The sequence below is a fragment of the Rana temporaria genome, chromosome 13, assembly GCF_905171775.1.
Source record: "Rana temporaria chromosome 13, aRanTem1.1, whole genome shotgun sequence".
NCBI lineage: Eukaryota > Metazoa > Chordata > Amphibia > Anura > Ranidae > Rana > Rana temporaria.
Window position 1 is genome coordinate 94,791,234 of NC_053501.1, and position 26,539 is coordinate 94,817,772.

The following is a 26,539-nucleotide window of genomic DNA, read 5'->3' on the forward strand; positions in this document are numbered from 1 at the left end:
AGGTATTGTTGCAGCTGCTGCTGTAGCAGCGGCCAGAAAAATTGATGTTTTCCAGGCAGAAAGTGCACTAAAACATTGCTGCTTGAACCCTATTTGGTGGCGGATAAGTCACGCAAGTCATCCGGCATGCAGAGATAAAATACAGCAGCGTGTGGACCATTTTTAGCCCAAGGCAGCTCATCTCATCAGGCCTTTAGTCTAATGTATCGCCCACTGTCAGTCCCTTCAGGATCCATGCCTCATTCATCTTAATAAAGGTGAGGCAATCTAGACTTTTTTGACTTAGGCGACTTCTCTTCTCAGTGACAATACCTCCTGCTGCACTGAAGGTCCTTTCTGAAAGGACACTTGAAGCGGGGCAGGCCAGAAGTTCTATCGCAAATTGGGATAGCTCAGGCCACAGGTCAAGCCTGCACACCCAGTAGTCAAGGGGTTCATCGCTCCTCAGAGTGTCGATATCTGCAGTTAAGGTGAGGTAGTCTGCTACCTGTCGGTCGAATAGTTCTCTGAGGGTGGACCCCGAAGGGCTGTGGCGATGCGTAGGGCTGAAAAAGCTCTGCATGTCCTCCATCAACAACACGTCTGTAAAGCGTCCTGTCCCTGCCGGCGTGGTCATGGTAGGAGGAGGATTACTTTCACCTCTTCCACTGTTAGATTCCTGTTGTGCTGTGACATCACCCTTGTATGCTGTGTAAAGCATACTTTTTCATTTATTTTGGAACTGCTGCATCCTTTCCGACTTCCGGTAATTTGGTAACATTTCAGGCACTCTGGGCCAGATCCACAAAAGGGATACGACGGCGTATCTGCTGATACGCCGTCGTATCCCTGTTTCTATCTATGCGACTGATCCACAGAATCAGTTACGCATAGATAGGCAGAAGATCCGATAGGTGTAATCGTTTTACACTGTCGGATCTTAGGATGCAGTACCGCGGCCGCCGCTGGGGGCATTTCTCGTCGTAATCCAGCGTCGGGTATGCAAATTAGCACTTACGGAGATCCACAAAGCTTTTTCCCTTCGTTAAGTCGCCGTAAGTGTTAGTTTGCCGTCGCAAAATTAGGGCTGCTTTTACAAAGTGTAAACTTAGGACACCATGTAAAAGTATACCCTTCTTTCCCGCGTCGCTGTCAATTTTTTTATTTTTTTTATTTTTTTTTCCCGCCGCATTTCTTTTTTACATGTCGCGATTCACAAAACTCGGCGCAACGTAACGTAACTCAAAGCACATCGGGAAAATAGCGCCGGGAGCATGCGCAGTACGTCCGACGCAGGAGCGCGCCTAATTTAAATGGGACTCGCCCCATTTGAATTGGCCCGCCTTGCGCCGGATGGATTTAGGATACACTGCCGCAAATTTCAAGGTAAGTGCTTCGTGGATCGGTCATTTTGCCCGAAAATTTGCGGTGGTGTAACCTAAATAAGTTATGTTCCGCTGCGCCGCCTGGCTGTGGATCTGGCCCTTTCTGCTTATCCTGGGGGTCTAGTAGCGTGGCCACCCAGTACAGGTCATTCTCCTTCAGCCTTTTTATACGAGGGTCCCTCAACAGGCATGACAGCATGAAAGACCCCATTTGCACAAGGTTGGATGCCGAGCTACTCATGTCCCGTTCCTCGTCCTCACCGATCTCACTAAAGGTCTGTTCTTCCTCCCAGCCACGTACAACACCACGGGTACCAGATAGGTGACAACGAGCACCCTGGGATGCCTGCTGTGGCTGGTCTTCCTCCTCCTCAAGCCACATTCCTCCTCTGACTCCTCTTCCTCACACTCCTCTTCCAGCGTTTCTGCAGGTCCAGCAAGTGATGCTGATAAGGCTGTTTCTGGTGGTGATGGTGGTGACCACAACTCTTCCTCTTCCTCTCGCTCATCTACAGCCTGATCCAGCACTCTTCGCAGGGCACGTTCCAGGAAGAAAACAAATGGGATGATGTCACTGATGCTGCCTTGAGTGCGACTGACTAGGTTTGTCACCTCCTCAAAAGGACGCATGAGCCTACAGGCATTGCGCATGAGCGTCCAGTAACGTGGCAAAACAATTCCCAGCTGCGCAGAGGCTGTCCTAGCACCCGGTCATACAAATACTCGTTGACGGCTTTTTCTTGTTGGAGCAGGCGGTCGAACATTAGGAGTGTTGAATTCCAACGCGTCGGGCTGTCGCAAATCAAGCGCCTCACTGGCATGTTGTTTCGCCGCTGGATATCTGAAAAGTGCACCATGGCCGCGTAGGAACGCATGAAATGGCCACACACCTTCCTGGCCTGCTTAAAGACGTCCTGTAAGTCTGGGTACTTATGCACAAAGCGTTGTACAATCAGATTCATCACATGTGCCATGCACGGGACATGTGTTAACTTGCCCAAATTCAATGCCGCCAACAAATTGCTTCCGTTGTCACACACCACTTTGCCGATCTCCAGTTGGTGCGGAGTCGGCCACTGATCCACCTGTGCGTTCAGGGCGGACACTGTCGTATCCGTGATGTGGAATAGCCCCTGGGGAGCTGGGGGGGTGCAGTTGATGTGGAGCAAGACTCAGCAGCAGAAGAGGACTCAGCCGAGGAGGTTATCGAAGAGGATGGATTAGGAGGAGTAGAGGAGGTGGCAGCAGACCTGCCTGCAAGTCATGGCGTTGTCACCAACTCCCCTGCAGAGCCACACATTACATGCTTGGCAGCCGTCAGCAGGTTTACCCAATGCGCAGTGGTGATATACCTGCCCTGACTGTGCTTTGCAGACCAGGTATCAGTGGTCAGATGGACCCTTGCCCTGACACTGTGTGCCAGGGATGCCATGACTTCCTTTTGCACAATAGAGTACAGGTTGGGGATTGTCTTTTGTGAAAAGAAATTTCGGCCGGGTACCTTCCACTGCGGTGTCCCAATAGCTACACATTTTTTGAAGGCCTCAGACTCCACCAGCTTGTATGGTAAAAGCTGGCGGGCTAAGATTTCCGACAAGCCAGCTGTCAGACGCCAGGCAAGGGGGTGACTCTGTGACATTGGCTTCTTATGCTCAAACATGTCCTTGACACCTGACTGTGGGCAGATGAGCAGGAACTGCTCAAGGTGAGAGACGGAGTGGCGGATGGTTAAGAGGGGGCAAGGAGGACAACAGTGGTTGACGTGACTGAAGATGCTGAACTAAAGGAGGAGGATGGTGGCTTTGAGCTTGTGTGCTGCTTGTACTCGTCATCATGTGTTGATCCCATAGGCGTTTGTGATGTGCGATCATGTGCCTTCGCAAAGCAGTTGTACCTAGGTGGGTTTTGGATTTCCCACGACTCCGTTTCTTTTGGCACAGGTTGCAAATGGCATCACTGTTATCAGAGGCAGACACACAAAAAAAATGCCACACTGCTGAGCTTTGCAATGACGGCATTCTGGTGGTGGCAACAGCATGCGTTGATTGGCGTGCTATCTGGCTGACCCCGGGTGCCGATACATGCTGTCTGACTGTGCCACTAGCTCCTTGCGACGACCTCCCCCTGCTTCCAACTCGTCTCCTCCTCCTCTCTGTCTCCCCATCTGAACTTTCCCCCTGTTGTTCTTCTCTTCGAGCGGGCACCCACGTGACATCCCCGGACACATCGTCATCATCAACCGCTTCACTTGTATCTGACAACTCAGCAAAGGAAGCAGCAGCTGGTACATCATCATCACACCATACGTCCATGTGTGTAATGCTGCCTGACTGAGTCATATCCCTTTTATCTACAACTTCTGGCAATAATGGTTGCGCATCACTCATTTCTTCCAACTCATGTGTAAATAACTCCTCTGACCGATCAAGAGAAGCAGCTGTGATGCTAGTGTTGGTGGTGGCGGCAGGCGGGGCGAGTGGTAACTTGAGAGGTGCCTGAAGCTGAGCTGGAGGAGGATGGTGTGTCAAGGTTTCCGAGCGGAAGCTGTAGAAGATTGGGTGTCCTGTGTTAGCCAGTCAACTATGTCCTCAAATTTTTTCGAGTTCAGGGTACGTGGCCTCTGAACACTGAGCATTATTCTAGGGCCAAAGGGAATCACAGCACCACGACCACGACGGCCCCTGCGGGGTGGCCTGCCTCTGCCAGTCATTTTTTTTTATTTGTTTAGTTGTACTATGCGTGCAAGCTACTGTGACACCAGATATGAGTGGCACTGTGCACTGACAGAAGTTGGCAGAGTAGACGCTGTAGGCCTGACACACGCCTGCAGACAACTAACTGCTATTCTATTGCAGTCAAATGTGTGTGTTTTTTTATTTTATTTAATCTACTATGCCACCAGATATATGAATGGTGGCACTGGGCAAGTGGGCACAGTATACACTATGAGCCTGACACACGCTGGCAGCCAGGCAACTGACTACTATTCTATTGCAGTAAAATATATATATATATATTTTAATGTTATGTACTGTGCCACCAAGATAGATGAGTGGTGGGTGGCACGATGTACCCCTGACACATGCTGGCAGCCAGGCAACTGACTACTATTCTATTGCAGTAAAAAAAAAAAAAATTTAAATGTTATGTACTGTGCCACCAAGATAGATGAGTGGTGGGTGGCACTGGGCATAGTGTACGCTGTGATCTTGACACACACACACGCTGCCTAGCAGGCAACTGCAATTAGATTACAGAGGAAAAAAAAAAGCAGACTGATATACTAGCCCTAAAAATGGCTTTTTGGGGTGCTGTCCTTACAGCAGAGATCAGATGAGTCTTTCAGGACTGGAGTGGACACTGAAAACACTAGCCTAGCTATAGATTTCCCTATAAATTCAGCAGCAGCAACACTCTCCCTCCTCTCTCTAAGAATACAGGTTCAGAATGAATCTAAAATGGATGCTGCCCGAGAGGTGGGAGGGTCAGGGAGGGAGGGTATGCTGCTGATTGGCTGGAATGTGTCTGCTGACTGTGAGGTAGAGGGTCAAAGTTTGCTCAATGTTAATTAATAGGAGGCGGATCGAACATCGCATATGTTCGCCTGTGGTGCCGAACGCAAATGTGCGAAAAACAGTTCTGTACATCTCTATTTATGATGTGTCCTGACCCTCTGTTCTGAGAAAAGCCCATGTTCCCGCATTTACCTGGATGGTCTTGTTCCAAGATCTAGATAAGGTTTTTCATCATCCATATTTACATATAACGTCCTCCATATCAACATGAAACATAATTTTATAAGTTTGAATGCTTACCGTAGAGACTGAGGTTGAATGACTTCTTATGTACCGTATTGTTTTCAAGAGTTATCTCGGCAATGTACATCCCACTGTCTTTAAATGACACATTTTTAATACGCAATCCCATTCCATTTTTTAATATTTCCAGGCGATTTTGAAATTGGAGATGCTCAATCTCTAACTTGCTGTCTTTATACTCTGCTATTTTGAAAGTCTTAGATTCCGTAATAAATTTCCAGACTATCTCTTTAGCAAAATGTATAAAATTCTGCCGGAATACGAGTTCAACAGTCCGAATGATAACGCCAGTCACTTTCTGGGGATAATTTCCACCTATAGGAACACAAAGAAAGTTGACTTCAGTCCATCACACTGAGGTTTATAAGACATTTTACAATTGTTCAATGTTATTTTTAGATAAACAGTTAACCTGCTCATTGACACAGACAGACGGGGATTTGTGCACATCTGACAATCACACTGTCAGGTTGAAGTGTTTAAGCAGCTGTATAGCCAACCGATCACCTCCACGCACCCCCGGTAGATATTGTTCTGTCCACCAGATTTATATTCTGAATATCTGTTTTGTGTAAATAACATTTAAGGTTCGTAATTTACATAAGACAATCATATGTGGAGTGCAGGCTCCATCTAGTGTTCTTTTTTGGTATTGCTTCAGTTCTGTTATTTAATTAACTGTGTGATTAGTTAGGAAGTTGTTAGTAAGCAGGGAATTCTGTGTAGAATCTTTACAGGAAGTAAACAGCCACCATGCTTTGAGAAGACACTGCAGGGAGCAGGACATGTCTTGCTCAATCTATTGCCATCACCCCATAGAGAACTTAAAAAGTATGTTTTTACTATCTCATCTTGTATTGTATATCGTTGTTTCTGCTATGTATGCTGTATTGTATGCAATAGTGTACTTATTGAGGTCTATTTCTGTTATTTTGTAGTTTCACCTAGCTTGTACTAATAAACTGAGATCAAAGAAATATGGTATCTGAAGTTTATGGGATAAGATGGTTTAGCTGAATGTCCTTGAGACAGAACAGATATATTTCTTAGGTAGAGGCTAGAAAAATGGACATCCACACTCCAATGAACCTTTGGGTTGTCTTTATTGTAAAAACAAATGGAAAATGCACTAAAAAATGCAGCAAAAATAGGGATAGCAGCCTACGCGTTTCACACTATGGATCAGTGCTTAGTCATGGATATATTTCTTAGTCTCTCCTGTCGCACATGGGACCGGTTTGGAGGATGCCAGTAGAGAAGAAGGAGGCAAGTGGCAGGGAAGAGGATAACAAGCAAACATCTGTTCTCTGGTCTAATATTACCTAATATTATTTTTCAAGTAACTTTTTTTATTGAAGATAAGAGAAAGAAGGAGTACATATCTTACGAAACACAGAGCCACATGTCGCAGCATGAAGAGGCACATGTAGACAAGGCACATTTCAACTTTCCATTGGTGTCCTACTGCTTCAGTGCATACAATAACAAAACATGAACCGTCTACCCGGGTCTATATAATACACAGGCACATAACTTAAAGTAAGGGTGTCGCCGTACAGCGACCAATGCTTTCATGGTGCGAAGCTGCGTACACAAAAGAACAGAGATAGTTAAAGAGAGCGAGAGAGGAAGAGAAAGAGAAAAAACAAAGAGAACAGATAGAAGATAGGAAGGGGGGGGTGGGAAGAGGGGAAAATGATCATCGGATTGGCACAGCTACCTGATCAAGGTGGGTCCTCCCGAAGGCGCCATGGTTCCCAGACAATGTCGTGGGTCTCCAGTCTATCCTGTATCCTGGCGGTCATTCTCTCCATCAGCTCCACATCCTTAATCCTGGCGTGCAGGGCCTCAGGGGTAGGGGGGAACCTTTTTTTCCAGTTCAGGGCAACAAGGCAACGGGCGGCCGTGAGGACATGGCGCAGCAGTTTTTTGCAAGGCGTGGAAATTTTCAGGGGGGATAGACCCAGAAGAAAAAATTTTGGGGACATGGGGATCTGAGTGTCTAGGAGGCAGCTAAGCAGGTGCTGAACATCAGACCAGTAGGGGGTAATCAGTGGACAGCTCCAGTAGATGTGAAAGAGGGAGCCCCTGTCCCCTTGGCATCGCCAGCAGCGATCGGAGCTAGCGGGAAATATGGCATGGAGCACATCGGGAGTCATATACCAGAAGAGAAGTATTTTATACGTATTCTCCTTGTATAAGGTGCAAAGGGAGCTCTTAGCTGCTTGGGACCAGATAGTCCGCCATTGCTCCAGAGAGAGTTCCTCTCCCAGGGCTTTTTCCCATTTTAACATATAGGGGTGTTTGCCTAGGGACTCCAAGGGGTAAGAATTTAGTATTTTATAGATATCCGAAATTAGGCCTTTCTGGGTCGACCCGGCCAGGACCAATCTTTCAAAGGGGGTTGGGGGGGAGAATTGCAGGTTGGGTGTTATAGACAAGGCGTAGTGGCGAATTTGCAGGTAACTATAGAATACCGTCTTGGGGAGATCATGTTTGGCCTGGAGGGTAGAAAAGGGTAGGAGTTTACGTGAGATAGGATCCACCAGGTTCCCAAAGTGAAATAGGTTCCGTGACGTCCACGGGTGAGACATTTGGTAGGTGAGGCTATCTGGCACCTTGGGATTATACATAAAGGAATTCAAAAGCGAGTGCTCCGCCGAGAGTCCGCACGATCGCGACAGTCGACGCCATAGTCGCCGAAGCTGCGCCACCGAGCCCAGCATGCGTTCAGGGGGGGCCTCCGCATCCGCGCCCCACAGCAAACTATTGGGGTGGGTCGGGGCCAGCCACAACTTCTCGATCTCCGTCCACCTGTTGTATGACCGTTGGGTGAACCACGAGGCCACTGCGCGCAGCTGCGCGGCCTCATAGTACTTGACCAGATTAGGAAATGCGAGGCCGCCGTCCGAGCGCGCTACCATTAGTATCTTCTGGGGTACCCTATGTCTCCTGTAATTCCATGTAAATTTAAGTAGGTCCGTTTGAAGTTTTCTCAAGTGCTTATAAGGGACCGGGATGGGCAGTGTTTGAAAAAGGTAAAGGAGCTTCGGAAGAATCGTCATCTTGACCGAGGCGATCCGGCCAAGCAAGGAGATATGGTGTCTTTTCCATTGTGATAGCAGGGATCGGATAGACCGGAATAGGGGGGGAAAGTTTTCTTGATACAGGGTAGTGAAGCTTGAGGTGATATGCACCCCCAAATATTTCAGGGAGGTTGTCTTCCATTGATAGGGGAAGTTGGCTCGTAGGAGGTCGACCTCCACGGTGGGGATGTTAACAGGGAGAGCCTCAGATTTGGAGGTATTAATTTTGTAGCCCGACAAAGCTCCGTATCGGGTCAATTCCGCATGGAGGTTTGGCAGGGAAATCCTGGGTTGCGTATGGGAAAGGATGATGTCGTCCGCGAAGAGGGATATTTTAAATTCCCTGCCCCGGACTGTCACCCCCCGAATGGACGGGTTTCCCCGAATCGTGGCCGCCAAAGGTTCGACACATAGCGCAAATAGGAGGGGCGATAGTGGACACCCTTGTCGGGTGCCATTAGTAATGGGAAAGGAGGGCGAAAGGGCGAAGGGCGTCTTAACCTGGGACGAGGGGTCGAAGTAGAGGTGGCGAATTGCATTCATAAATGGGCCCCGAATCCCTATATGACGCAGCGTGGCAAACAGGAAGGGCCACCCAAGCCTATCAAAGGCCTTCTCGGCGTCCAAGCTAAGAAGCAGGGACGCCGCATTTTCCCTGTTCGCCGCATCCACCAGGTCGATCACCTTTCGGGTGTTGTCGCCTGCCTGCCTAAGGGGTACAAAGCCTACTTGATCTTTGTGGATAAGGGAGGGGAGAATCCCGTTCAAACGAATAGAAAGTAATTTCGTAAAAAATTTTAGGTCCGAGTTAAGCAGTGCGATGGGTCTATAGTTAGCGCAGAGTACGGGGTCCCTATCTGGCTTGGGGATCAGGGTGATAAAGGAGCGTTGCATGTCTGCCGGGACAGGGGTGTCGCGGAGGAAGGAGTTAAAAAGCTTGCACATGTGAGGGAGGAAGAGGGGCAGAAAGGCTTTGTAGTATTCATAGGGCAGGCCATCAGGGCCAGGGGACTTGCGGGAGGGCAGGGATTTAATAGTCTGCTCTATCTCGTCTTCGGAGATCAGCATGTTGAGGAGTGTCAGGTCGGAGGGTTGGAGGCGGGAGACTCCACTCTGTTCTAGATATTGTCTTATACTAAGCGAGACGTCTGGGGGGGGTGGGTTACCGGGGATGTCAGGGTTGTTATAAAGTTTTGTGTAGAAGTCCGAGAATGTCTGGGCTACATCTCTGGGGTGGGACTGAAGGCAGCCCGAACTGTCCTTAATCTGATGAGGCATCGTCGCAAGATGTGTGTCACGTAGTTTCCTCGCTAACAATGAGTGGGCTTTGTTGCCCTTATCGTAGTAGAGTTGTCGTAGTCTAACCAGAGCCTTCTCTACACAGCCAAGAGCCAAGTCCTTCAAAATTGCGCGCAGATTTGTGATTTTCTTAAGGAGGGCAATGGAGGGGGTAAGCTGTAGGCGGCGCTCCAGACCCACCAGTTCCCTTTCAGTCCTCTGTTTAGTGGCCTGTGCGTCTTTTCTCAGGGCGGCGGATAATGCTATGCATTTACCTCGAAGGACTGCCTTATGGGCCTCCCAGAGCGTAGAGGCCGAAATGTCAGGGGTGTTGTTCTCCGCAAAGTAAAGCTGGAGTGTGGTAGTGAGTTCTGTCTTAGATGGCAAGTGCTGGAGGAGGAAGGTATTTAGCTTCCAGTTACAGGGCCTACGGGTGGGGGAGCCCAGATCTAGCGTTAGGAGGACAGGGGCATGGTCTGACCATGATATTGGAAGAATCCGCGTCTCACGCGTCGCCCGGAGCGTGGTACTATTAGTGAAGAAGTAGTCGATACGTGAGTGCGCTCTGTGGGGGGCCGAATAGAAGGTGTACTGCCGATCCCCCGGGTGGAGGGCCCTCCAGGCGTCGAAGAGAGCATAACGTCTAGTGATTTGGCGGAAGAGCTTCGAGTCTCTGAGGGCTCGAGCTGACGGCACCCGTGGGCCCACCACGTGGCGATCGGCAGTTGCAGAATGGGTCAAATTGAAATCCCCCCCCACCACCAGTAGTCCATGATCTGATTTAAAGAGGCGGGTGAGTAATCTAGTTAGGAACCTATGTTGCCGGACATTCGGGGCGTAGAGTGCGCAGAACGTCACCTCCTGTGCCTGCCATTTGCCTCTAAGAATAACGAAGTGACCCAGGGGGTCGCTGTAGCTGCTAGAACAGGTGAACGGAGATCCATGTTTGAGAAGAATCGCAACTCCGGCTCGTTTGCGAGGGCCCGAGGAAGAGTAGATTTGTGGGAATTGCCTAGAGGCGAACGCGAAGGACCCCCCGCTGTCAAAGTGCGTCTCCTGGACGAAAATGACGTCAGCGCCCGACTGCCTAAATTCCCTCAGTGCCAGAAATCTCTTCCTATCTGAGTTTAGACCATGTACGTTCAGGGACAATATCTTAGCCATGGGAATGGGTAGAGAGGAGGGAGGAGCATCCTACCTGATGTGATGTGGAGCCGATGGAGATCAGAGGCCGAGGATGGAGGCGCCCCGGGAGGGACTTCAGGTGGATTCCACAAGTACCATAGCGGACCGTCCGACGATCGGGGGGAAGGGAGGGGGGATGGAAACTGAAAGAGAAAAAAGACATTAGAACACAGAACGAAGTAACATACAATCAGAGGTAACATTTGCGCCAGACCTTGGCAGGCCAAAGGGCCTAGGTCAGCACGGTTTCCCAAAGACCCATCCGGCCACATCCCAGGGGAATGCGCCAGATAGGTGCCCGGGAGCCCTTGGGTGGTCATCAAGAAATAACTAGGGATGCAAGGCGTGGATAAATACATTCGCTAAACCAGGGGGGGGGGTGGGTCCAGCAGAGAGACAAAACAACAACAAAAAAAAGGGAAGAAGGAGTAGTAAAAAAAAAAAACTCCTAAACTCCCGAGTCTCAGCAGAAACAAGCCCAATGTGTAAACTAGAACTAGTGTTAGGGGCACTTTTAAGGGGGGGACTAATTGCAGGAGGAAAATGTCCAGGGCGGATAAAACGGTCCCAGTGGGACAGTAGAAAGAACAAAAAGCGGACTGTTCAGGTTGAAAAGCTAGAGAATAAAGTTCGCATAGAGGGGGGGGCTCTCCAGGTTCCGGCCTCAGGTGCCCCCATGGCGGGGTGACTTGCGGGGCGGCCCCCCACTCCGGGGGCGGTTAGACGGGGGCACCTTCTGCCAGACCACTGGCGGGGCAGGTGGTGTAGCCACAAGGTCCCATTCAGGAAGTTGGGGGACAGGGATCCCCAGCACATCGCAGAAGGCGTCGAGATCCTCCGGATACCTCAAGATGGCCGACTTGCCCTGATGCTTGGCTGTGAGGCTGAAGGGGAAGCCCCATCGGTAGATTATGTGTTCATCTTGCAGGGCGCGCAGCAGGGGTTGTAACAGTCTGCGCTTTTGAAGAGTGATCCACGAGAGATCAGGGTACAGTTGTATGGGAACCTCTCGAAGCATCACTTTCCGTGTCAGGCGGGCTTGGCGCATGATCTCCTCCTTCAAAGGGTAGGAACTAATCCTGCAGATTATGTCTCTTGGTTTAGAGGCGATGTTTTTTGGGCGCAAGGCTCTATGCGCCCTATCCATTTCAATGCGGGTGTTCGGCGGCTTCCCCAGAAGATTATTGAATACCGAGTGTAATGTGTCTTGGAGGTCCTCCGGTCCGTCCGTTTCCGGCACCCCCCGCAGCCTGATGTTGTTTCTGCGCCCCCTGTTGTCCAGGTCCTCCACATGGCGCTGCATGTCCCTCAACAGGGTGCGGTGGTCTGCACCCTGGAGTTGAACTCTATGGACCGCTAACTTGGTTTCCTGAAGTTCTTCTTCTGCCATTTCTACGCGATCTGCCAGGTGCTTCATGCCAGATTGAAGCACCTGAATTTCTGAGCGGCATGCCGATTTGACTTCTTCAATCAGGAGCTTAAAGTCCTCTTTGGTAGGCATGGCTTGTAAATAAGAGTGCCACTGGAGGGGGACGGGGTGAACGTTAGGCGGTGCTGGTGGATGCCCAGAGGATGAGGATCGGGGAGTCGGATGCTCCGAGTTGGGGGTGGCATACCCGTGGGCTAGGTACGCCAGCTCCATGGGAGAGTGCTCTGGGCCAGCCTCCACCAGGGCCCGGGCAGATGGGCATGGCCCCTGATCTGAGGGGTAGGCCGCAGGGAAGCCTGCTTTCTGGGCGTATGTAGCCACCGCAGGACGCACCTCAGGATAGCCGGAGGACTGTGCCCCCGGAAGTCTCTGTGCCTTATGGGGGGGTGAATCTGATGCACGGGGGGTGGGAGCGTCATGGGTCCCCCCAGAGTCCTGCAACACACGGTCCATAGGGTACATAGGGGGCGGCAGGTCAGGAAAGTCCCCTGATGAGATCGAGGGGGTGGGGGAGCCCCCTTCAAGGTCGGGGAGGCAGGGGTCCGACATGGTCCTCAGTAGTAGAGGAAATGCTTCAGAGCATTGTGTGTCAAGCGGGGGGTGGTGGGGGCCTGTCATGGCGGCCTGCACTCCATGCGGTGAGAGTCTGGGGAGGGCAGCGTGGCCTGGGCCGGGGGAACTCACCGCTCCCAGGGTGAATGGGTAGTCCGTGGAGTCCAGTGGGGCCACCGAGAGTCTCCCGGGAGACATGGATCCGGAGCAGGCAGGCCGAGAGAGCCGCGTCGGTGACTCAGTGCGTGCCGTGTGAGGGCCCGGCGCCATCTTGGCTGCTCCGTCAGGCGGCGTGTCCTGGGCCATAAAAAAGGATCGGAGGTCCGCAGCCGAGCCCGGCGGTGGTTGAGAGGATCCGCGGAGCTTTGTGGATCGAGTGCCCCTGGATTTGCCCATCAATTTGTGGTTTAGGGTCCCCTAAAGTGCCTTCTCAGTGCGGGCTGTGCTGGAGCTGAGGATTCAGGCTTCCATCCAGGTCGGCTTCCGGTCACGCCCCCACCTAATATTATTAAAGGGTATCTGTGATACCAAAATACAATCACATTGGGGATTTCTGGTTCACTATGTGATTAATCAGTTAAGGACCAAGCCTCTTTCTGAGATTTGTTTTTTACAAGTTAAAAACGTTTTTTGTTTGCTAGAAAATTACTTAGAACCCCTAAACATTATACATTTTTTTTCTAACACCCTAGAGAATTAAATGGCGGTCGTTGAAATATTTTCTGTCACACCGTATTTGCGCAGCGGTCTTACAAACGCACTTTTTTGGGAAAAAATACACTTTTTTGAATAAAAAATAAGACAACAGTAAAGTAAGCCAAAATGTTTTATATTGTGAAAGATGTTATGCCAAGTAAATTGATACCCAACATGTCATGCTTCAATATTGCATCCGCTCGTTGAACGGCGACAAACTTTTACCCTTAAAAATCTCCATAGGCGACGTTTAGAAAATTCTACAGCTTGCATGTTTTGAGTTAGAGAAGGATTGCCACTCTAAGCCCCAGTCCTTTAAAGCACATGCCCTTTTAGGAACTTACAGGTACTGGCTCTGCAACAAACTAGGAAGGAAGAAAAAAGACGGCCGCACACTGTTGAAGGCATCTTTATTGATATCTTATGTTGCAGATGAAATCCAATACAGTCACTCCATGTTACAGAAAACAGAAAATGCCCTGACGTATTTCACACCGTAAGAAGGTGCTTAAACATAGCTAAAGTAATCTAGGTCTGACCCTGTATATATGTAGGGAAGAGATAAAACTTAACCAATCAAAAATAGAGCTGTATCAGGAACACCCATCCTACTTAATCAGACCTTAGAAACAGAAAATAGAAAACACCTGAGGGAGAGAGGCAAGGGAATATATCTAACTAGATGAATATATATATGATTGTCAGGGACTTGCCTCTCAATACCATTCAGGTGAGACAACAGCGCTCGCCTGTAACTGTGCGCCGTCGCGCGTCTAATGCGGCTGGAGGTTCCTTGTCTGATCGACAGAGGATCTGAGGTCATTGTCAGGAAGTAAGAGTTCTACTTCCAGCAGTTCTACATGCTAGATCAGTTGGACCCCTCTTGGCTCTGCCTCAGGTAGCCAACAACCTGCCCATCATGGTAGAAGGTGTTTCCTGTGTGAAGATACAGATAGACAACCAGGTAGTGAAACGAGTAGGGGTCATGGTCATTTACAGCCCAGTGAGCTCAGCAGTGCTTATTGTCCAGAGCTTGAATGTCTTGAAGGACTTAGATTTGCCCTACTTGCTGACTAAGTTTGAAAGTTCAGGCTGGCGCACGCGGGGCTGTGGTCTACGAGCTGTCTGGTTCAATGTGAGCCAGGCCTTTGAAGCCTACCAGAAGGCAGTGAGAAAGCAGCATGAGCAAGTGGGGGCTGTCTGTATGCTCCCCAAACAAAAGTTACTCCTGGCAACCCTCCAAGAGATAGTTTAGTCTCTGCCCATAGGGGCTCACAAAAAGCTGCAAAGGGCCACAGTAATGGTAAAGCCCTGCAAAGACTAACAACAACGGGGGAGTGCTTGGTCACCTGCACCTATCACGTACCTGGTAGCGGAGCCTGATATGATGAGGAAGGTCTCTTACATCTCTGACTCGGGGCCCCTGATAGTGTAGACAGGAGGCGCAGGAGTACAGAGTGGTGCGAGTATCTGTAAGTCTAGCTAGGCACGGGAATCAGGGCTGTGTCCTGCAGCAGAGTGAAAAACTGAAACAATTTCAGGTACTTGGCTCCACTAATCCCCATGTCCGGTGTGTCCTGCTGCAGCTGGTGAGGCTAATGCTCACTCAGTACACAGAACCTTCCTTCCATGTACAGTAATGATCCCTCCTTCCTTCCATGAACAGTAATGACCTTCCTTCCATGTACAGTAATGATCCCTCCTTCCTTTCTTCCATGTACAGTAATGATCCTGCCTTCCTTACATGTACAGTAATGATCCCCTTCTTCCTTCCTTCCATGTACAGTAATGATCCATCCTTCCTTCCATGTACAATAACGATCCCTCCTGTGTTAGGGTCCACCCCCGCCGCTGCTGTAATAACATCATGTACTTTATATAATCCGCTCTGCCTTAAAATGAGATGTCCCCCTGTGTGTATACCTTATCTGTGAGCGCTGATCAGCAGTCACGTGACTTGCCGGCTCTCTCTTTGGCTCTCTCCTCCTTCTCCCCTCCTCCTCCCTTCCAGACTGACATTAGCAGAGGCATCTTGGCCCCTCCTGCTGCATCGATCAGACAGGGAGAGGAGAGATGTGGAGCGTCACGTGAACGATGAACAGGAACAGCGCTCACAGATAAGGTATCTACTTTTTTTTCGTCAAAAGGATTTATTGGTCACAAATAGTGATACAGCAACAGTAATAAAGCAGAGATAACCGTCACACTTACAAGTATTAACATACAAACAAACTTTTGTCAATTTTTTAAATATTGACGATCTGTGTTTATCAAGAAAGGTGATGGCCGGGGTTACTTCAGCTGTATAAATCAAATGTCATCAAAAAAATGTTTTGCCTATGTTAGCATAATTGCTAACAATATACATGCAAAAGAATCTGATTACAGTTGGAGAGGAGACGGTACACTTTGTTGGGCTTTTTTTTTATACAACACACACACACACACACATATCATTATCAGGCAGAGCGGATTATATAAAGAACATGATGTGGGTTAACAAACCCTTTAAAGAATATGTAAACCCAACATTTCATATTCCTGGTATGTTCCTGGTATGTGGCTGCTTTTTGTATAAAAAGTAGTGTTGAGCAGAATATGCCATATTCGATTTCGCGATATATCTCGAATATATATTCGAATATTCGAGATATATTCGCTAAATTCGAATATTCGTGATATTTTATCGAAATTAAATGATTGCGATTTTTCGCTATTGCGAATGCGAAAATAATTGCGATTTTTTTGATAACTGCGGTAGGAGCACTCTGATTGGCTCAGAATATTCGTGATATTTTATCGAAATATCGCAACATGCGAATGCGATATTTACTGTGCAATTTCGACAAATGCTGTAGGAGCACTCTGATTGGCTCAGAATATTCGTGATATTTTACAATACAAAATAATTGCGAATATTCGGCAAATGCGGAAGGAGCACTCTGATTGGCTCAGAATATTCTTGATATTTTACAATACAAAATAATTGCGAATATTCGGCAAATGCGGAAGGAGCACTCTGATTGGCTCAGAATATTCTTGATATTTTACAATACAAAATAATTGCGAATATTCGGCAAATGCGGAAGGAGCACTCTGATTGGCTCAGAATATTCTTGATATTTTACAATACAAAATAATTGCGAATATTCGGCAAATGCGGAAGGAGCACTCTGATTGGCTCAGAATATTCTTGATATTTTACAATAGAAAATAAAAAGTGTTTTGCATTGGTGGTGATTCTTTACTCTATCCATCTGTCACAGCCGTTTGTCAATCAAACACCTTGAAGATTGAACACGTTCATGCTGCATGCTTTGGACTTTTTTTCACTTCACATATCAAAGACATTTTTATGAAAGATTATTTTTCTATTATTGGGACTATATTTCTTTATATATTTGTTTCACTGTGTATTTCACAAGTTATTTGCGCTCGCTTATTTTATAATTTGCCCACATGTCTTGTCACTAGACATATTTTTTATTCTTGTAGAGCGACTCCATTTTCTGTCTTGTATTAAATTATGTTGTATAACATTTTTGAGTTGCTGCTGTATTCTCCCCTTTTTTTAAGGTATGCGCAATTTTTTCCTTCTTACAAAAAAAAATAATATCAAACATACAAATATTCATAACAGAAACATACACAAAGCCCCCCCCTTTTGCATCAGAGACAATCAGAGTTCTCCTACCACAGTTATCGAAAATTCGCAATCATTTTCGCATTCGCAATAGCGAAAAATCGCAATTTTTTTTTTTTTCAATTTGGCAACATAAAAGGATCGCCTCAGCTTAGCTACTCGGCCCAGGGTCTCTAATCATACCAGCAATGCTTTTAGACGTCGATAGGATGTGATCTGTTTTAAAAATCAAATTGAAAAAATGTGAATATTCGGAATTGCGAATATTCACCGCGAAATTCGAAATATAGCGCGATTTCTCGAATATGCTATATTCGAGTCGAATATTCGCAATGCGAATATTCGTGAGCAACACTAATAAAAAGTAGGGTAGTATCGGTATCGGGACCGATACTGATACTGAGCATTTGTGCGAGTACTTGTACTCGCACAAATACTTCCGATGCCTGACTTGATGCTTGGTCGGCGGCGAGCGGACCCTGGGCGGAGAGGGTCGCCTCAGTGGGTGGAGCAAGTGAACGGATTCAGTGGAGCGGGGAGGGTGGGTCTGGCATCAGTAGGCGGCTCAGGCGGAGTGGGCGGGCAGCCTCAGTGGGCAGAGCAGTCACCGTCATCTTGGCACACCCTTCACTTGGCCACAGTAAGCCAGGAGCTGACATCTTGTTACAACCAGCCCATGTAGTTCGGGCTGGGTGTAACAAGATGTCTGCTGATACATACTGATGCTGAGTGCAGGGTGTACCAAGATGGGTGCTGCAGCATGGCATTTCATCATGTCATTTATTGCTGCATTGCAGTGCCTGCCCATAAGTGCCAGCCATCTGTCAGTGCCAGCCACCTGTCAGTAACATGACTGCCCATAAGTGCCGCCTATCAGTGCCATCTAACAGTGCCAGCCACCTATCAGTACCCATAACTGCCGCCTATCAGTGCCAGCCACCTGTCAGTGCCATTAGTGTCCATAAGTGCCGCCTATCAGTGCCACCTGTCAGTGCTGCCCATCAGTACCAGCCACCTGTCAGTGCCCATAGGTGCCACCTATCAGTGCCCATCAGTCAGTGCCATCTATCAGCGCCATCTATCGGTGCCATCTATCAGTGCCCATCAGTCAGTGCCACCTATCAGTGCCCATCAGTCTGTGCCACCTATCAGAACCCATCAGTCAAACTGTCACATGGCATTAAAAAAAGTATCGATATCGGCGACTACATAAAACAAAGTATTGGTACTTGTACTCGGTCCTAAAAAAGTGGTATTGGGACAACCCTAATAAAAAGGTATCCTGTTCTATTTGTATTGCTTCCTTTGTGTGAATTTGCTGGTGTTCCTGTCCGTCCTTCTGCTTTCATATTAAAAACTGACCACACTAGGTATGAGAGCACAGCTTGGTGATGTATTAGTACACATCGCCATGGTAAAAATTATACAACCTGTTGCATTTGGCGGGTGTACCTGGGACCATATACTCCAAAGACATGCTGGTAGGTTAATTGGCTTCTGCCTAAATTGGCCATAGTATATGAATGTGAGTTAGGGACCTTAGATTGTAAGCTCCTTGAGGGTAGGGACTGATGTGAATGTACATTGTATATGTAAAGAGCTGCGTAAATTGACAGCGCCATATAAGTACCTAAATAATAATATAGCAACAGCATGCAATGCATGTTGTCACAGTGTGGTGCTGCAGGCATTCACTAGTTAAATCAAGCATTCAGAAGGGGACATATCGATCTGTGCCACCAGTCAAATGCCTCTGAAAGAGTGATCCACCACAGATTGCTTTTCAAAGAGGCAGTAAACACTGCTGCACATGTAAACAAGGCCTTAATCAGTATTAGCCCACTATGGCATTGTGATATTTGAGCTGTGTGCTCTCCTGCAGCAGAAGTGCTGAGAATGCAGAAATAAAAGAAGCCAAACAGGAAAATCCTCTGTTTTACCCATCTGTAAACCTCTGATAAGCGACCTTATTTCTTTACACTGCTCTGTGTTGCACAAACGGAAAGAATGAAAACTTCTGACGTGCTGCCAAGTTAAGTCAGCAAGCAGAATAACATATTTACATGACTAGTGTAGTCCAGATATGACACAATAACCCTTGACCGTTGAGACCCCATGTACTCCACCCCTTAATTGTCCCCCACTTACTATATAGTAAAGAGACCACACCTTTGCTTTGGAGTAAACTGGCCACAACAGCCTATTTTATTAAAACATAATCGCAATAAAAACTCCAACTTAAATTAAACAGTAAATATCCAACCACAATGACATACAATAAACCCCACTCTGTTGGTCCTTTCTGGCAGCCCACCCATTCTCCACCATTTTACCATATACCAGATGAACAATGCACTGCGAGCAAACATTAAACTTTAGGCCTCCAGTCCGTGTAGTACGCTCGGAGACAACCCCAGCCCGCAGTGCAAACGTTACAGTATACCAACTAACCTTTCGCTGGAATACACCTAAGGGGCCCATAATATTGATGAGCCCCCCACCCCCGTTTTTCACACGTTTGCTACTGCCACCATAAAGGACCAACAGAACTAACCGCCAACCCAGCTGTCGTGACGACCGTCCACCACCGTACCTGCAAAAGAAAAAACACCGGCAACAACTGGTAATGCAATAAGGGAGGGAGGGTGGGAAAAGCTGCTTCCTCGATGCTCTCCTGACTGCAAGTGACCGCCTGGCCCCGCCCCACCCTTTTATAGGGTAACTCCCCTGACACTATAAGCCAATCCTGCTGCTCCTCTGAACTAGCTCCTTCTAACTCCCCCGCCCCTCTCTACACCAATCCTGCTCTTCCTACCTCCTACACCCCTGGCTTAACCCTTCCTGTGTCACTAGACACTCTGTCATGCCCGGCCCTCTGCTAGTCTTGCTGGCTTTTGCTCCGGGCCTCCCTTTCTGAAAATTGTAAACCGACCCTGTCATGGGCTACACAACACACAAGCCTAACGCTACACAACAAGTACAGTAGCAGGTGAGCACACTTCCCTGTTGCAATGTTTACTCCAACACCATTGAAGCCTACACAGCACTAGGGTGACCACATTTCCAAACTGCCATTCAGGGACACCCCCCCCCCCCCCATTTTTTTGCAGATTTTTGGGGCAGGGGCGTATGAAATCAGCGGGCCCATGTGCGAGATCAAAAGTGGGCCCTAGGCATCAAGAAAAACAACTGAGTGGTCGGGGCACAGAGTAGTCAGAGGGGCAGTGGGATGGATAGAGGCACACCTCCCAACTTTCTGAGATGGAAATGAAGGACACCTATTAGCAAAAATATGTAGGAGAATTATAAACAAAGAAAAACTGGTTAAACCCACAGGTGCTTTTTTACCACTACTATTCTTTTATATTGGCTCCTTGAGGGACAAACAAGGAGGAAAGAGGAACAGAGGGGCAGAGGGACAATGCTCTAAATGAGGGACAGTTCCTCCAAATCAGGAACAGCACAGGAGGGGGGATGAAGAACAGCACAGGTGGGACCAGAGGACAGCACAGGAGGGGGGCACTGATGAACTGCAGGGGGTGGGGGACTGGAGAACAGCACAGGTGGGGGACTGGAGAACAGCACAGGTGGGGGACTGGAGAACAGCACAGGTGGGGGACTGGAGAACAGCACAGGTGGGGGACTGGAGAACAGCACAGGTGGGGGACTGGAGAACAGCACAGGTGGGGGACTGGAGAACAGCACAGGTGGGGGACTGGAGAACAGCACAGGTGGGGGACTGGAGAACAGCACAGGTGGGGGACTGGAGAACAGCACAGGTGGGGGACTGGAGGACTGCACAGGTGGGACCAGAGGACTGCACAGGTGGGACCAGAGGACTGCACAGGTGGGACCAGAGGACTGCACAGGTGGGACCAGAGGACTGCACAGGTGGGACCAGAGGACTGCACAGGTGGGACCAGAGGACTGCACAGGAGGGGGGCTGAAGAACAGCACAGGGTGGGACTGGAGAACAGCACAGGTGGGGGACTGGAGAACAGCACAGGTGGGGGACTGGAGAACAGCACAGGTGGGGGACTGGAGAACAGCACAGGTGGGGGACTGGAGAACAGCACAGGTGGGGGACTGGAGAACAGCACAGGTGGGGGACTGGAGAACAGCACAGGTGGGGGACTGGAGAACAGCACAGGTGGGGGACTGGAGAACAGCACAGGTGGGGGACTGGAGAACAGCACAGGTGGGGGACTGGAGAACAGCACAGGTGGGGGACTGGAGAACAGCACAGGTGGGGGACTGGAGAACAGCACAGGTGGGGGACTGGAGAACAGCACAGGTGGGGGACTGGAGAACAGCACAGGTGGGGGACTGGAGAACAGCACAGGTGGGGGACTGGAGGACTGCACAGGTGGGACCAGAGGACTGCACAGGTGGGACCAGAGGACTGCACAGGTGGGACCAGAGGACTGCACAGGTGGGACCAGAGGACTGCACAGGTGGGACCAGAGGACTGCACAGGTGGGACCAGAGGACTGCACAGGTGGGACCAGAGGACTGCACAGGAGGGGGGCTGAAGAACAGCACAGGAGGGGGGACTGAAGAACAGCACAGGAGGGGGGACTGGAGAACAGCACAGGTGGGGGACTGGAGAACAGCACAGGTGGGGGACTGGAGAACAGCACAGGTGGGGGACTGGAGAACAGCACAGGTGGGGGACTGGAGAACAGCACAGGTGGGGGACTGGAGAACAGCACAGGTGGGGGACTGGAGAACAGCACAGGTGGGGGACTGGAGAACAGCACAGGTGGGGGACTGGAGAACAGCACAGGTGGGGGACTGGAGAACAGCACAGGTGGGGGACTGGAGAACAGCACAGGTGGGGGACTGGAGAACAGCACAGGTGGGGGACTGGAGAACAGCACAGGTGGGGGACTGGAGAACAGCACAGGTGGGGGACTGGAGAACAGCACAGGTGGGGGACTGGAGAACAGCACAGGTGGGGGACTGGAGGACTGCACAGGTGGGACCAGAGGACTGCACAGGTGGGACCAGAGGACTGCACAGGTGGGACCAGAGGACTGCACAGGTGGGACCAGAGGACTGCACAGGTGGGACCAGAGGACTGCACAGGTGGGACCAGAGGACTGCACAGGTGGGACCAGAGGACTGCACAGGAGGGGGGCTGAAGAACAGCACAGGAGGGGGGACTGAAGAACAGCACAGGAGGGGGGACTGAAGAACAGCACAGGAGGGGGGACTGAAGAACAGCACAGGAGGGGGGGGGGGACTGAAGAACAGCACGGGGGACTGAAGAACAGCACAGGAGGGGGGCTGAAGAACAGCACAGGTGGGACCAGAGCACAGCACAGGAGGGGGGACTGAAGAACAGCACAGGGTGGGACCAGAGGACAGCAGGGGGTTGGAGAATGGGGGGTGAGGTGGGAGAGAGCAGAGAAGTTACTGGGGAAGATCAGCCAGGAGAGTGTTGAGGGACCTGTGGGCAGCAGAAGAAAACTGGATAGGAGGGGTGGCATATAGAGAAACTGATGCCCCCCATGTTCTTCTTGCAGCCACTGAATGCCCGCTTTTCCTCCTTTACCTCCTGCAGGCATTCAGTGGCTGCAAGAAGAACATGGGGGGCATCAGTTCCTCTATATGCCGCCTCTCCTATCCAGGTTTAGAGGGAAGCTGCATGGACCCCCTGGAGTATGAGGCTGGGTTGCAATGGCGCCCCCTGTAGTTACACCGCTGCAGTGGAGTAACTAAAACATTTCTGGCAGTTTGAAGGAGCAATGAATGGAATGCTGGCAGGATTCTGAGGTTGTGATAGTCGCAGATAAGCCACTACTGAGAGGATTGCTTGGTATACAGAGGGGGTAACAAGACTAGTAGGTGAAAAGGTGGCAGAACATGAAAGGCTGAGGGTGAAGGAGGAGGGGGGGGGGGCAGTGAGAGGCAAACAAGTAGTGGGAGAGAAGAGACATGAAGCAGCTGGATAGGACTGGGTGTGAGGAGTTATCATGTGTGCAGGAAACATCTTCAGCTCTGAGGGGTTCATGCTGGGACCTGTAGTTCTTCACTTTTGGGGGGAAGTCACATCCCCAAAAGTGAAGGATTACAAGTCCCAGCATGAACCCTGCCCTGATATCTAAGGATGTTTCCTCCTTCCATCCAGGGTGTCATGTGTAATCTGTTCTCTCCTGCCGACCCTTATCTGCCTTATCTTACTCAGCCTGGAGCAAGCCTCTGCGTGTCCTGTGCAGACACTCCAGCTTCTTACAAGTGCTGAACTCTGACTGCTGAGGGAGAGCCGACAGGATTATAACACGGATGGATCTGCTGGTCAGTGCTTTGTAATTTTACTTGCCTTAGTTTGTACCATCTCTCATCTGTACACTGCAGTCTGTCTCACAGTCCGATGTTTCTTCTGGCTGCCTCTGCCTGGCTGGACTCCAGAACATACAGGAGGAGGTGGGTGGAGCTGAACAGAAGGCGCGGAGGAGGAAGTTAAACTCTCCTCCGCTGTGATAGGTCTCTGCCTCTCTCCTACTCTGACGTCACTGGTTGCTACACGCCAAGCGGGAGGCAGCCAGGTAGCAACCAGTTTGGGCACTGAGCCAGGGGCGGTGAATAAAGAAAAAGGGTCTCACTCTCTGTCAGCTAGGGGTCCACCACAGGCTGAGACAGAGAGGATGTATGCAAAGGCTATTTTAGGGGGCATTAGATCTGCCCAGGCCAATTCCGGGACTCTGTATTGTCCCGTAATGAGTGTGTCCGGGACACGGGACACGAGCATTAATTAAGGGACAGTCCCGGGCAATCCGGGACACGTGGTCACCCTACTGACAGCACACGAGACAAACTCTGAGTACTGCAGCAAGTAACATACTCACCACCACCACCTGAAATAGCGTAACACAGCACTAAAAATGCCACAAAAAACGGTCGGGGAATTCCTCTCATAGTGCCCTTCTGGATGGCATGAGAGCCGATATAATGAATCAAGTCCTTCTCACACGGAATCTATTTCCGTTCTTATTTCGCCACTTCCTGATTTCGTCATCACAGGCAGCCAGGCCTTCAGCGTACACACCCCTCTCCCCGTCAGGGAGAGACTTACATGCTTAACTTTTTTCGCTGTCAGAGCTGTATCTCATTACAGGGACATCTGAAAATGGATGGGATATATAAGGCAGCAAGTGAACATGTTATCCCTTAAGTCAGGGGCAGGCAACTTCGGCCCTCCAGCTGTTTTGAAACTACAAGTCCCATGAGACAAGACCCTGACAATCACAGACGTGACTCCTAGAGGCAGAGGCAGGATGGGATTTGTAGTTTCACCACAGCTTGAGGCTCGAGGTTGCCTACCACTGCCTTAAGTTGATGTGTTGAAAGCAGAAAAATGGGCAAGCATAAGGTTCTGAGCATAGGTGTTGACATTAGGGTGTGCACCCCAAAGCCCAAACACATATGCGTGTGTGTTCATGTGTATATATACAGACAGTGTCAGTAGAGCAGTGGAAGGTGTCAGTAGAGCAGTGGACGGTGTCTGTAGGGCAGTGGGCGGTGTCAGTAGGGCAGTGGGCGGTGTCAGTAGGACAGTGGACGGTGTCAGTAGGGCAGTGGACGGTGTCAGTAGAGCAGTGGACGGTGTCAGTAGGGCAGTGGACGGTGTCAGTAGGGCAGTGGACGGTGTCAGTAGGGCAGTGGACGGTGTCAGTAGGGCAGTGGACGTTGTCAGTAGAGCAGTGGACGTTGTCAGTAGGGCAGTGGACGGTGTCAGTAGAGCAGTGGATGGTGTCAGTATGGCAGTGGACGTTGTCAGTAGAGCATTGGACGTTGTCAGTAGAGCATTGGACGTTGTCAGTAGAGCAGTGGACAGTGTCATAAGGGCAGAGATTAGTGTCAGTAGGGCAGTGGACAGTGTCAGTTTTTATTTTTAATATTTTATTTTTATAATTTCTTACAATTGTATTACATTTTTTTTTTTTTTTTACAATTATTTAAAAGAATATTTATTTTTTTCATTTGGTGGAATATTGGAGGTCTAAACAGGGGAAATATGCACCACAGGGTGATTAGGGTGTGCCTACGGATCTAAGCAACTTAGACAAGGCCCAATTTGTAATGGGTCACATATTCATGACCAGTGTACTTCGGATAGCTCAATTACCCCCCAAAACCATCACCCCCCATTTTGTTACCATACCTTAAAACCCCCTTTCTAGATTAACGAGAGACACAAATTTAGTTGGAGTAAAATTGGCCACGACAGCCAGTTTTTATTTTTAAAACATAATTAATTTAAATAAAATAATTAAATCACACTAACTTTTTCCTTAAACTATTCAATAAACACTTTTAATAATAATAACCCAGCTTGTTGGTCTATGACGGTAACCCGGCTTAAACTTCCTTTCTTTAACCTTTAACCTTACACTGCGGAACCATTAACCATAATCGGCCCCCAGCCGACCCAGCTCGGAGACGAACCTTTTTCCACCGCAGTGCAACCATCACCGTATTCCAGCAGACACCGTTCCACTGGAATAATCCCCCATAAGGGTCCCATCCCACCGATGAGCCCACCACCATTTCCATCCCATCTGTAACTGCCACCATCAAAGACCAACGAACACCGCCAACCCCACTTCCACAGCTGTCATGACGAACTCAACCTTCCGACCTGAAAGAAAAGAAAACACACAAACGACACCAAGAAAAACACACAACACAATCCTGCCTCCTTGGTCTTTCCTCCCGCACTTTTCTCCCGAGTCCACGCCTCCCCTTTTTATAATACCCCTCCCCTCTCCTCTCAGGCTGCCTTTTACTTTCCTCCAATCAGCGTCCACATTTCTTTAACTCCTGCTTGCCCTACCTCCACACAGTCATGCCTGGCCCTGCGTTATCTTGCAGTGCTGTCTTTTCACTCCGGGCCTCCCTAGACCCATCAGCTTACCTGCTCTAGTACTTCTTGGTCATTTTTCAGTTAAGGGCCTTGGATATTGGTCGTTATTTTCCTCTTTAAAATACAAATGTGGCTTAGTTACCAAAGCTTTAAAGGATAAGTTCACTTTTCATAACATGTAACATGTTACATCCATACTCAGGGTGTAACATGTAACATGTTATAAATGCACTGGCTGTGAGCACTGTGGTAGATCATTGAGTCTTCCTGTCAGAATGTATCCGCTTGCTCGTACAAGGTACGAGCAAGCTGATACACTGACAGATCTGCAGGAGACCCGCATAGCATCAGTGATTGCTGATAGCTGGTGCAATGCTTTATAGGCTCCCAAAACAAAAAATAATACCTGCAAAAAAAATTGCCTTTATTTTTCAAAAATGTGAACGTATCCTTTAAAGTTTGTCAATGCCAAAAAACACCCATGTTTTATGCTGGGTTCACGCATATGCGATACAAGAACCAGCGTGATTCCTGTGCGGGTTCCCGCAACGCATGTCTCTCGCTTGACAGTTCCCACTGCCCTATGCAAAATGCTGCGGGTGTCAATACAAAGTTAATG

The 26,539-nt window shown here is 49.2% G+C and overlaps 1 protein-coding gene across 1 annotated transcript in view; it reads right to left on the minus strand.

Annotated features, from left to right (window-relative positions):
• LOC120921215 (SLAM family member 9-like) overlaps window positions 1–24,044 on the minus strand; it is a 126,300-nt gene extending 102,256 nt beyond the window's left edge. The window contains exons 1-2 of the mRNA XM_040333945.1: window positions 23,903–24,044; window positions 5,180–5,497 (exon numbers count right to left, since the gene is read on the minus strand). Coding sequence (XP_040189879.1) covers window positions 5,180–5,497; window positions 23,903–23,972 — 388 coding nt within the window. The 5' untranslated portion in view covers window positions 23,973–24,044. The remainder of the gene's footprint in view (window positions 1–5,179; window positions 5,498–23,902) is intronic.
• Between the last annotated feature and the right edge of the window lie 2,495 nt (window positions 24,045–26,539).